At 37.1% G+C, this 13513-nt stretch overlaps 1 protein-coding gene across 2 annotated transcripts in view; it reads right to left on the reverse strand.

Annotated features, from left to right (window-relative positions):
* The window catches only part of PTPRK (protein tyrosine phosphatase receptor type K), a 555842-nt gene that overhangs the window by 103348 nt on the left and 438981 nt on the right, over nucleotides 1-13513 (reverse strand). For both annotated transcript variants that reach the window (XM_034990587.1, XM_034990586.1), the window contains exons 9-11: nucleotides 12579-12688; nucleotides 11311-11512; nucleotides 7070-7175 (exon numbers count right to left, since the gene is read on the reverse strand). In XM_034990587.1, coding sequence (XP_034846478.1) covers nucleotides 7070-7175; nucleotides 11311-11512; nucleotides 12579-12688 — 418 coding nt within the window. The remainder of the gene's footprint in view (nucleotides 1-7069; nucleotides 7176-11310; nucleotides 11513-12578; nucleotides 12689-13513) is intronic.

Below are 13513 nucleotides of genomic sequence, written 5' to 3' on the forward strand. Positions count from 1 at the left end.
ATATACCATTTCTTTTCATTCCCACTACTTCCACAACCTTACATTCATATTACTCATTTAGTTTTCTTGCCCCCATTTTTTTCTTCATGTACTCCAGGCACCCATCCATCCATCCAAACTTCTATGTATCCATTTACCCATCCACCCATCACTCCATCTATTCAGTCTTTTTTGAGTATTCTCTAAATGCCATGAACTGTTCATGGAGAATGCAAAAGAACACCATTTTTTCAAACTGTTGGTACTTTCCTAAGCCAGCACTTTGAGTATTAGCTACTCTTCTCTAACTTTTCACTTTGTCAAAACTATGTGGAGCCCTCCCATGTCAAAATCTATACTTTTTACACTAGGGTTAAGATCTTACCACACCTCTTACTTCATCCCTCCACTCTTGCTCTCACTAGCTCCTGCTGTATGTTCTCCATTTCAGGTTTGAATGACCATTGTTACTAAACATACCAAACATCCTGTCAAAGAGTTTCTAGTTTTTCTACTTCTGCTACAAAACCTCTCTGACTAGTTCACTTAGTGTTATTCTGTCTTCTAAAGCCAATGGAGGTAATTCTAAAGGTGGAGGTAGGTAACAGGGATGAAGTTGGGGTAGAAGTTAGAGTCAAGTGGGATGCTTTTTCAGTTTAGTCCTCAATCCACCCACAAATTATAATGACACAGATTCATTGAGGAAAACCATCTGAGGTATCTCTCAGGAATTCCGGGTTTGAAAAAGGCCCTAAACCACTGTCTTATAACATTTATTGTGCTTATCACTGACATGTTACATTATAAATATTACCTGGCATATAGCTAAAGATAATGACTATTGTATTTTTAACTCTAGTGCCCATTCATTCATTCGTCAAATATCTACTGAGTGTCTATATATGCCATGTACTATTTTAAGTGCTGAGGCCAGGGTAATGAACACAATAGTAAAAGTCTCTGCTCTCATGAAGTTTACATTCTAGTGGGAAATACAAATAAATGAATTTTAAAAAACTACACAATATGTCAAGATAAGTGCTCTAAAGAAAACTAAAGCAGGATAAGGGAAATAAGGAATAATAGGATTGAACATGTCTATTTGATATGCAGTGGTCAAGAAAGACCTATGTGATAAAGTGCCCTTTAAGGAGAGACCTGAAGAGAAGGTTTCAGCTATGTGGGTGCTTCCATCAGTTATCTCCTCCTGCAAAATAAATTACCCTAGAACTGTGGCTCAAAACAATAAACATTTAATACTGCACGGTTTTTGTGGGTTAGAACTTTGGGAATGGCTTAGCCAGATGGTTCTTTTTATTTTTATTTTTTTAAAGATTTTATTTGTTTGACAGAGAGAGACAAAGCGAGAGAGGGACCACAAGCAGGGGGAATGGGAGAGGAAGAAGCAGGCTTCCTACAGAGCAGGGAGCCCGATGTGGGGCTCGATCCCAGGACCCTGGGATCATGACCTGAGCCGAAGGCAGACGCTTAGCGACTGAGCCATCCAGGCGCCCCCTAGCCAGATGGTTCTGGCTCAGGATTTCCGATAAGGTCAAAATCAAGTTATTAGCTGGGGCTGTAGTCATCTAAAGGGCTGGAGACAATTGCATTACTAGGTATTTATACAAAGGATACAAACATAGTGATTCAAGGGGGCATGTGCACCCCAATGGTTATAGCAGCAATGTCCACAATAGCCAAACTATGGAAAGAGCCCGATGTCCACTGACAGATGAATGGATAAAGATGTGGTGTGTGCATATATGTGTGTGTGTGTGTGTGTGTATACACACATATATACCGCATCTTCTTTATCCATTCACTAGTCAATGGACAGTTGGGCTGTGTCTGTAATTTGGCTATTGTAGATAATGCTGCTATAAACATCAAGGTGCATGTATCCCTTTGAATTAGTATTTTTGTATTCTTTGGGTAAATACCTAGTAGCACAACTGCTGGATTGTAGGGTAGTTCTATTTTTAACTCTTTGAGAAAACTCCATACCGTTTTCCAGACTGCAAGGAAATGGTGATTCTGACTGCTTTTCACATCTCCTAATTACCTAACTAAGAATACATGGTAGTTAATGTTTTAAAATGAAAAATTAGGGTTTACCTACAAAATAAACATTTAGTTACCCCAGAATAGGTAGCTTCCTGGCAGCTTAAAATAGATAGAGCTTGTATTTGGAAAATGCTGCAGTTAAATACACATTCATTTGTTCCATCTTATAGTAAACTGAGTTCACCACTGAGGGACTCTTCCTTGTGTTTTTGCAATATGCAGCTGCTATGTTCCATCAGGTCAATCTTTTAATAAGTGGGACATTCTACGCACTATAGTTTATAATTATATCTGCTCAGGCTGGACTTTGAATCCATCTATGAAAAATGGAAAATGTTTTTTATAAAAGCGAAAAAGTTATGCATTTTAGGGAAGTGGTTCCAAATTGTGGGTAATATTCGTTCTGAATCATACTAATGATTGTCAAGTGATGCCAGTTTTAGGGATAGATCTTAAAAAGTCGGTAAGGAGAGTCAAAGATCTAGGTAAGTCAGACAGCAATGTTCAGCCTTTAGAATAATTATATATTCAAAATTTAATTTTATCAAAAAGACCACACTTGCCAGAATTGCACTGCACGTGTTTACATTAGCGGGTAGACACTTTAGGACCAGTCTTAAAGAAGAACGGAAGAACAAAGTGGTTGGTGATACTGAGTGCTGAATTATTTAGAACAGGATTTTTTAGTGGTGTGTACATTATTTGCTCTGTGTACATCATGATATCTTAGAATGAACAGCAAAAAATTTATAACATATATTATAATTTCTAATATACAAAAGAACTCATTCCAAAGAGAGCATGCCTTCTTTTTGATTTGGGACAGCAATCCAACGCAACAAATAAAAATATCTGTCATTTCTTAATAACCTCAAAAAAATACCTTGAATTCTTAGATGACTTTTTGCTTTGCTCCCCCTTCTAAAATAAAAACTACTATCATCTCTCCCCTAAAGTCTCCATTCCCTTCAGCTTCTCATCAAGCTTTATCCCTCTGACTTGTGTAAAGCCTTGTGGAAGAGTGACAGCCCCACGTGCATTTCCACTGCTTCTGTCTGAATGTGGCCCAAGAGCACTTCTCGTTGGGACCATTCTGCTTTCAGTCTGGGTTACTCCCAGTTCATTCTCTATGTTTCTATCAGAGTGGTCTTTCCAAGAACATAAAATTGCTCATAATAGCTTCCACTTACAGTCGTTCTGTGGCCACCTTCAGTTTTTGGACTGGCACTGAACAGCCTCTCCCTCTGGCCCCTGCTTATTTCTCCAACCTCTCTTCTCCCACATACCCTTCCCTCTCAATGATCTGAACTACTTGCAATTCTGGAATGCACCACATGGCCACATACCCAATCATTCGCTTTGCAATTATTGGGGAGGACCATTGTGTCTTCTCTTCTCAGCAACCTCTCCCCTCCTTTCAAAGTGACCCTTGGCTGAGCTTATTCTTACATCTCCTTCAAAACTCAGCTCTAGTACCACATTTTCTAACTGCTGTCATTTCACTTCTGCATACTGCATTGTTATCGTTCATTGATTTATGAGTCTGCCATTCCCAGTCTGGGCACATATTAAATTGCCTTATGTGGATTTCTATTCCAAGTATCCAGTTCAGCTGCTGGTGCATATTGAATGTCATTGGGATTAATAAATTTATAGAAACCATTGATAACTTTGGCTTTCTTGATAACACTAAATGGAACTCAATGTACAGACTCTCTGTAACAAGGTGCTATGATAGAGGCTTCAGGAATTGGAGTTTGTTTGACATTAGGAAGACCAGAGCAGAATGACTTAGGTATTTCCACCGAACTTGGGACAGATGGATGGTAAGGTGCAGTCTGGCAGAGGCTACTAATATGGTAAAGTAAGATCTCAGGAGGTTTAGCTAGGTGGTAAATAGGTCTGGCTTTTATTGGGAGGGGAAAAGATGGGCCACATACTGAGTGGAATGGCAACAAGCATTAGCAGATAAGAGATTCTAATAGGCTGGCATAAATATGAATCTGGCTGAAAAGTAAAATAGCTTCAAGAATCTGAAGAAGTGATGGGCAGCCAATCAAAGATTTGAAGTATCGGACATAAATACAGTGCTATGAAAATTGATTACATCAATTTGGGTCTTCATCTTCAAAGAAATTAGAGCACTGGACAAGATAAGCCTTAAGATAAGGCTCCAATTACTGGTAGAGATATCAAAGGTAGGAATGTGGTCAGAGGAAAGAAGACAGGACTATCTCCTGGGAAGATTCAAAAAGCAAAGGAAGCAAGGCTCATCTGAGGCCAAATTGCCCAACAAGACCAATCTGGTCCTGCCACCTGGTCCCCACCTATGGGTATTCCCAGATAGCTGGGCAAGTCATTGTAAAAAAATAAAGATGGACAAAATGGGATTAGAATATTAGTTGGAAAGCAGATTTTTTTTTCCTGTTAATAACATTCTTTTAAAATAGTTGTTTATATATATAATTTAATTATTTCTTCTTATAGTATTCTCGGTTGTAAATTAATTTTTTTCATTTTATTTTTTAAAGATTTTTATTTATTTGAGAGAGAGGGAGAGAGGGAGCACTAGTGGGAGAAGGCAGAGGGAGAAGCAGACTCCCCACTGCGCAGGGACCCCAATGTGGAACTTGATCCCAGGACCCCAGGGTCATGACCTGAGCCAAAGGCAGATGCTTAATTGGCTGAGCCACCCAGGCGCCCCTGTAAATTAATTTTTGAGCACTAATCTCCTATGATGTAAAATTAGGAGTTCTCAGCCACTGGAATCAATTCCAGAGAAGGTGAAATGTCTTCCCAACAAATATAAAGAAGTACATTTCTTTGTCAGAGAAAGAGGATATAGGATTATTAAGGATGATTTTTGCATAACCACTAGTTCAGACTCTATGAATTTTTGGACATCAGAAATTTTGTAATAAGTAAATGTAAATGAGGTAAAAGAAAGACTTTTGATTTCAAAACATGTCATTGATAACATACTCACTTATTCAACAAAGTTCCTCAACACCAATTATGAGCAAAGGACACTCCTTTGATTGTCCATGACAAATCTTCCATGGCAAATCTGGGCACAGGCTGTGTGTTCTGTTGTGATCATTTTGTCTTTGATTTACAAACAAAGTTTAGCACAGTGCCAGGCACATAATACACAGTCAGCTAATGTCTGTGTCATAAAATGATTAAATGAACAAAGAGCCAGTGAAAGTTACATTATGTAGCATGAGGGTACAATAATAATTATACACTGTGTGTGCAACTTACATTAAGTAAAGTTGAATTCACTCAAATATCTAACTCTTACAAGATAAATGCAAGTACCTGGTAGCTCATTTAAACCGCAGTAGCAGAACTAAGCACCTAGAAAGTAAAACCTAGAAAGTAAATTTTATCACACATAGGAACATGTGAATGACCCTGATTACTTGTCAATAGAAAAAGATGTTGAATGCAGGCATTTTTTTCTTTCACCTCTGGATCAGCAATCAGACTCACTCACAGATCACTGATTCATGAACAGCACGATATACATACTTTCCATTTTCAAGGAGCCCATGCTTCATAAGTGTTTGTATTACAAGTGTATTCAGTCATCTCTCTTGTTCTCCAGCATGGTTTTCCCGAGATTTTTTAGTCAGACAGAACAGAAAGGAGTTTTCTTTATGGACTCAGGTTCTTTTATTAATTTTTTTATTATAATTTTTTTTAATTTAAAAAATCTTCCTTTCCTATGATATAGGACTGTTTGAATGGTTCATATGTGCTCAGATGGTTGAATGTATTTATTTTATACACAGAACAAAGATTAATTTTATTTTCTTAATGAACTTGTGTAAACAACTTGAGACGAATCAGTTCTGAAATATCTGTACTGATTTCTGTGCCTTACTTTTTTTTTTTTTAAGATTTTATTTATTTATTTGACAGAGAGAGACAGAGTGAGAGAGGGAACACAAGCAGGGGGAGTGGGAGAGGGAGAAGCAGGCTTCCCACTGAGCAGGGAGCCCGATGCGGGGCTCATGACCCGAGCCGAAGGCAGACGTCTAGTAACTGAGCCACCAAGGTGCCCCTTCTTAAGGGAAGTATAAAAATAAAAGTATCCACAAGATCTACAAGTTTCACGTGGAAACTTGCTTAAGTTTTGGACATTTATCTAATTACAAATATGAAGAATTAAAACCATTGGAATAATTCAAACCAATTCTTGAAAACAACATGGCTCATAGTCTGCAAGATGAGGGTAATATGAGAGATTTTAATATCGGATAGAGAAAGGAAATCACAAATTGAATTTAATATTTACTATGGAATTCCTGAGAAACAACAATTTAGGAATTAAAAGGTCAAATAAGCTGCATTCATTATAACTAATCTCTTTTTATTTCCTCAAAACTTCCTATTTTTCAAGCACTCACATGAAATCATTTATAACAGATTTAATGCATTGGATAGGAGTTATTTTCCCCTTCTATTTCTGACAAATACCTTCAAAGCTCATATCCCATAGATATTGACAGGAAGTGGAATGAAATGGAACTAGAAGAAAATAAAAATCAAAGAGCAATGCTCTTAAATCAAAGAGTACAGAGAGTGGTTCAGTTCATGAATATCTCAAAAACCCCCTTCAAGGGGCGCCTGGGTGGCTCAGTCATTAAGCGTCTGCCTTCAGCTCAGGTCATGATCCCAGCGTCCTGGGATGGAGCCCCGCATCAGGCTCCCTGCTCCGCGGGAAGCCCGCTTCTCCCTCTCCCACTCCCCCTGCTTGTGTTCCCTCTCTCGCTGTGTCTCTCTCTGTCAAATAAATAAACAAAATCTTAAAAAAAAAAAAACCCTTCAAATCTTACTCTTAAAAGTCTATCTGCAGGCTTTGTCCAAATGAAAACCAAAACCAAAACCAAACAAAAATAAAACCTTTCTGAAAGTCATCGTCAAATGACCATCTCTTAGAAATGAACGACTATATCGACCGCTAAGCAATCTCTCCTACTGCTATTTTGCCCTATTACTCGTATCTTCCCCCTCTTACCTGATTGGTGCCCCTTTGGCCTGTGCTGGTCTCAACAATACGGTTATTGTGGTGGCTGTTTCGTTGAGAGAGGCATCCACTCCTTCATAGTCAGGTAAAGTTGGAGCTGGTAAGTGGTTAATGAGAGAAGAAAAAAGCTCCTGTCAATTAACAGAATTATATCACAGTTCAGGATGAATAAATGATCTGGAATGGGGGAAAACCAATTTCATATTTAATTTTCTAAAATGCACCTCAGTTCGTAGAATGACATATATTACTGAATGTTAACCCTGGGAACCTAATACAGCAGCAGATATGAAGGCACAATTTGTTGTTGAAACTTAAATTATCATCTGGCGACTTGGACACACACGCCAAACATTTTGTGAAGGTGCTTTGGCTTTTGGTTTCCTGAGACCTTGAAAGCAAGCATTGATGGGATGGCAGGTGAACAGCACTGACTCTGGGGAGTCCTGGTTACGGACGTGCACATGGCGATGTGGAGGCAGAGGGGGCAGGAAGTGAGCCAGAGGCTGCCTGGGGAGGTGGTGCTGTGTGCAATATATAGGTTGTGGAACGGCCTGGTGTTCGTATCTGGACCGTGGCCGCCACAGAAATATAGCGAGGAAGTGTGGTGAATGGGAATGGGAACTGCAGTTTTTATTTAGCATGAACTAGTGCATTAGTTGCCAGATTCTTGAAAAGTAGAAACTCATCAAATATCAAAATATTTGATAATGGTTGGGGTGGGGGACCAGGCTCCCTAATCCTGAACTGGGTGAAAAAGTAACCTCAAATGGCTTTTGGTTATTTTAGGGAGGACATAACCAGTGAAATGTGTGCAGTATCAGAGAAACTGAAAACAAATGGCATCTAATATAAATTTCAAAGTATTTCATTCATTCATTGAGTATTTACTGAATATATACAACGTGTCACATTTTGTAAGTGCTGTGAGTATAAAGACAAAACATGGTCTCTGACATTTATAGAATTAAAAGTATAGATTGACATTTTATCAAGAGTGAGAATCTTTTTTTCTTTTTAAAGATTTATTTATTTGAGAGAGAGAGAGAGTGAGCACGAGCAGCGGGAGGAGCAGAGGGAGAGGAAGAAGCAGACTCGACGCCGAGCAGGGAGCCCAATCCCAGGACTCTGAGATCACAACCCAAGCCAAAGGCAGACACCCAACTCACCGAGCCACCCAGGTGCCCCAAGAGTGAGAATCTTAAACAACAACAACAAAAATAATAGCCAAATTTTAGGTGACTTAAAGAGGAGTCAGTTCATTTGCTAAAACAGTGGTTCTCAAACTAGTGAGATCAGAAGCCCATGAAGGCCTTTTTTTTTTTTTATTAGGATGTTATGTTAATCACCGTACATTACATCATTAGTTTTTGATGTAGTGTTCCATGATTCATTGTTTGTGTATAACACTCAGTGCTCCATGCAGAACGTGCCCTCTTTAATACCCATCACCAGGCTAACCCGTCCCCCCACCCCCCTCCCCTCTAGAATCCTCAGTTTGTTTCTCAGAGTCCATAGTCTCTCATGGTTCGTCTCCCCCTCCAATTCCCCCTGCTTCATTTTTCCCTTCCCACTATCTTCTTCTTCTTTTTTTTTTTTAAACATATAATGTATTATTTGTTTCAGAGGTACAGGTCTGTGATTCAAGTCTTACACAATTCACAGTGCTCACCATAGCACATACCCTCCCATGAAGGCTTCCTAAAACCCAGACTGCTGCCCTTTTCCCCTTGAGTTTCTAATTCAGTAGGTCCAAGGAGGAGTCTGGTAATGTGCATTTCTAGAAAGTTTTCAGGTGATGTTGACGCTATTGGTCTATGGACCACACTTGGGAGAACCACTAGTCTAACTCAGGGTTGGGAGTTAGAAAAATGAAACAGAGACAACTTCAGGGTTTAGACGATGCTTGAGCTGAATGTTAAAAGGGCAGTAAAAACTTATCAAGACAAGAAAGCATCCAATAAAATGCAAGAGATGGGAAACAGAATATTTGAAGACATCATCACGTGAAAGGAGACTGTGTTATGACAGCTACAAGCAGTCTGCGAGGCCTGGAACTTTGGGTTCATGGGTAGGAGTGGTGGATGGAAGGAACTATAAAATTAAGGGGTACAAATGTTAATCATGCATGGATGTTTGGGCTTTATCCTACTAAATACAATATATTAGATTTTGAAAAAATTTAGGGGGCTTCTGGGTGGCTCAGTTGGTTAAGTGACTGCCTTCCGCTCAGGTCATGATCCCAGTGTCCTGGGATCGAGTCCCACATCGGGCTCTCCCTGCTCAGCGGGGAGCCTGCTTCTCTCTCTCCCTCTGCCGCTCCACCTGCTTGTGCTCTCTCTCTCTCTCTCTGTCAAATAAATAAATAAAATCTTTAAAAAATTTTTTTAGGAAAGAAATATATGTTGTACAAAGATTGATAGAAAAATACATCGAAGCAAGGTTAAGTCTGAAGCCAAAGATAATGCTCAGAAAGATATTTCAATCATCTGTTTAAAATATGGTCTAGAAGGAAAGGAAGAAACAGTGACATTAGAAAGAGATAAACTATCTGAAGAGTTATTTAGGAAGTAGAATCAACAGATATTAAATATGTACAATATGTATATACAGGTGGATTATATATATATATATATATATATATATATATATGTATGTATTAAAACACACCCATATACCATGCCTCCAAGCATCATGCCTCCAATAACTTGATTTCACTTTTATTTAAATTGTTTTTAAAATGCTGAGGGATATAATTTCTGTACTCAAGGGATAAATAACAATAAATTATCCTAAAATTTCAAGTGATGCTGAGAACCACGCTGACCATAAATTTTATTAGCCTTAGCTTGATTACTACATGTTCTGAGGATACAGTGATTGCAATCAAGTTTTTAAAGTTCAAATCAAGTACCCACGTATATAGGTTGATTCAAGTAAAACTGCAGTTAAATAATTCAAAGAAAATGTTAGATGGGTGTTCTGGTCTTTAATTATAAATTTTTTATTCAATAAAGAACACTATGTCTAAACCATAATAAAATATGGTTCTTGACAATGCCCATTTGTTCAAAGTTTTACAAGTTCATGTAATTTTGTAACTCTCTCTACTGAAGGATCTTATTCAGCACTATGGCTCATTCTGGAGGGCAGGAAACAGGTTCCACTGTACAATGATATCACCAGGTCATATTTTCTAGTGATTCAATAAATATTTTAAATGGGTGATTTAGAATTGTTCCATTAGGAAGTGAACTGGCAATTTTAATACATTGCTATTTTCTAACATAATGGATGATATTTTAAAATTCTTTTTTGTTAGAATAAATCAAATAGCTCATATTGGAATAGGTAATATTTTTCATGATGTAATTTTTTAAGGTTTTATATTCAAAATGTTTCCAAACAGAAATGTTACATCTATAATATATATTTATTTCAGTAATCTTAAATAACTAAGATAAAACATTACATAAGCTAGAGTAGAATTAGGGCATATGACAATGCTAATTACTGGCCAAATTTAATCAGGTTTAACTGATGACTTGACTGAAGAAGAAATCGTATCTGTAAATAATCTAGTCAATTACAAACCGAAATTGTGAGCATAAAATAATGTGAAATTTAACTGTATTTGTTTATCAACTTAAGTTCTCCTGTACATTACCATTCTGAAATTTAGATGAATTTATGTGAGATTTCTAAGAGAACAAATTCCTCATATTTGCTTAAAAATATCAGAATGTCAGGGAAAGTGGAAAAGAGAGACAAGGTATGTGGCACTGTAACAGTGGATCAAAGATCTGCCATCATTCTTCTGATAAAATCCACTTACAGCAGATTTCTGATACCATCGTAATTACCAACTCCTCAAAGGTGACGTCTATTAGCATTCATAATGAACTTTCAAATACTTCTAATTAAGATAAAACGACATTTTTAAAAGGACCACTGTCAATTGAAAGTGACTGAGATGTTTTTGGTTTTGGACATATAACCAATTACAATCTGTATTCACATAATTCTTTGTTTCAAGTTTTTATTTAAATTCTAGTCAGTGAACATATAATGTAATATTGGGTGTCAGGAGTAGTATTCACAGAATTCTTTAACGAACCTTCAATCAGGAGTAGCTAGCTATATAAGTGAGATGACTACCCTGAGTGCATATAGGATTCTCTAGGACATGCTATTACAAACCAATCCTGTTTGCGTTTTATTCCTTTGCGTACCTGAGATATTGGTGGTCACATTGATGGCCGTGGCTGGCCCAAAGCCTTTGACTGTGCTGGCTCTTATGAAAAACTGGTAGGTGGTTCCGGGATGAAGATGCATAAAAACATGATGTGTGCAGTTCCATAAATTTGATACAGTCTGGGGAGGTCCAGCGACTGGAACTGCAGGATCAAATGATCTTATGCTGCTGTAGCTGACCTGTTTTAAGAAATATCTTTGCTATTACATATCATGATATAATCTAAATAAAGCTCTTTTACATAAGGTAGTGTTCAAGGGTACCTCTGTGGAGTGAATCACATTTTTCTTAAACTTCTCTTCCTTCTCACTTGGATATGGTTACTTCCCAGTCATTCTATATCTAATGTCTGTCTATCCACCCAGCCAGCCAGCCAGCCGGCCAGCCGGCCATAGATATACCTAGAGGTAAATATCTGACCGTACCAATGTGCATCTACTTTCTTCCATCAAAAGATAAACTAATTTACTTAAATACGGGTACACATACATACACAATCTTATGGTTATATATTTTAATGTATATGAAACACAGGAAGTGTTCAACAAATGTTTGTTGTAAGTAACATCACCCCATACTTTGTCCGAATCACATAACAGATTTCATGTAAACAGCACTCGAGTGTGCTGACAGGGTCACAGTTTATGACACTGCCCTAATGATCCTCATTCCCATGATGCACTCTGTAGCCGCTAGACATGTAAACATTTTATGCTCTAATCAACACTGACTATGCAGGAAGAGAACTACACATTTGTGCAATTATAATGATCTTTTCTTCTTTTTAGCTTCTCCTCTTTAAAAATAAGATAATGATTTATAACAAAATTGAGATGAATCTCTGGAATAGTCAAGTTTATAATATATTTTGCTGTCTTGGAAGTAATCCTTTATTCTGAAACAACTGACATTCAATGGCCTCCCCTAATTACAATGTATCTTAATTTTATAAAAATTCATTCTTTACAACCATCAGTAAGTCTGTTTGAAAAGACCCTTCCTGCTTCTCTAAAACAACAACAAAAACACATTTACTTTAAGAATTAGAAAATTCTAGGTGCCATCCAATATTTGTTTTGAAACTCAATTTTGGGATCAAGGAATTTGTAAAGTAAAACAGAGGTGTACTAAAAATGATTTGATCCCCTAATCCTCACTTACTTATTTACCATTATTTCTCTCCAACTTTTTCCTTTTACTCTCCCTCAACCCACATTTCAATTAACTTCCTTATTCTCCCAGTACCTCATATTGAGTGATGATTCCATTTGAATCCAAAGGTTCTTTCCAGTTCAAGAAGATCTTATTTTCAAAGGATGTTCCTTGAAGAGAATTGACTGGTACAGGGCCAGGCACTAGAAATATATACATTTTTGGTTATAAAGATCCTTACATCAGAAACAGAAAAAGTAATTACTGTAAGTTATATAAGCCAAATTAAAAAAAAAATTGTGTCCTTAAAAAGAAAATAAGCTATGTGACCAGTTTTCTGATTTTTAACAAATGGGAATTTAGAGTAATCTATAAGCTTCTAATGCAGAAAATGTACAACTCCAAAGTTATTTTTATTCAAAAGAATAGTCTATCACCTTAGAGAGTTGAATAATTGTGTAGTCTAGTTTTCTCTGTTGTATACCTCTAATAACATGAAGATCTCATTTGTAATTTGTTTCAAGAACACAGCTATATTTCCCTGAAAGATATTCTGAAGATTATGATAAGCCCCTAAAGTATCTCCATAAACAAATTTCATTAAATAATGAATTATAATAATAATTAACACTCCCCAGACTCAAAAGCCAAATCACAGAATACTGAATTGAAATGCCCATTAAGAGTCAAGCTGACTCTTACTGCTATCCTTATTAAATTTCTATAATTTAAAAAAACACAGCACTGATTATTACAATTTTTTAAAAAACCTCAAGATGAATAGGTTCAAATATCATTGCTTCAGTCTTTTAAATGAAATTCCCTCTTGCAAAGCTAAGCATCAAACCATTTTATAACATCAGACTTGTTTAGAACTCAACAATCAGCATAACCGGTTCTGAAGTGTCCCCAGGTATGACAAGAGTTGAGGAACCTTCATACCAGTCCTTATCTGCAAATGTCATATAACTGATAATACCCAGTGGCAGCAATGAACAATGTGTCAGTTTCTATTGACAAAATATAAA

Source organism: Mirounga leonina, unplaced genomic scaffold (genome assembly GCF_011800145.1).
Source record: "Mirounga leonina isolate KUSES-001 unplaced genomic scaffold, KU_Mleo_1.0 Mir_53, whole genome shotgun sequence".
In the NCBI taxonomy this organism is placed as follows: Eukaryota; Metazoa; Chordata; class Mammalia; order Carnivora; family Phocidae; genus Mirounga; species Mirounga leonina.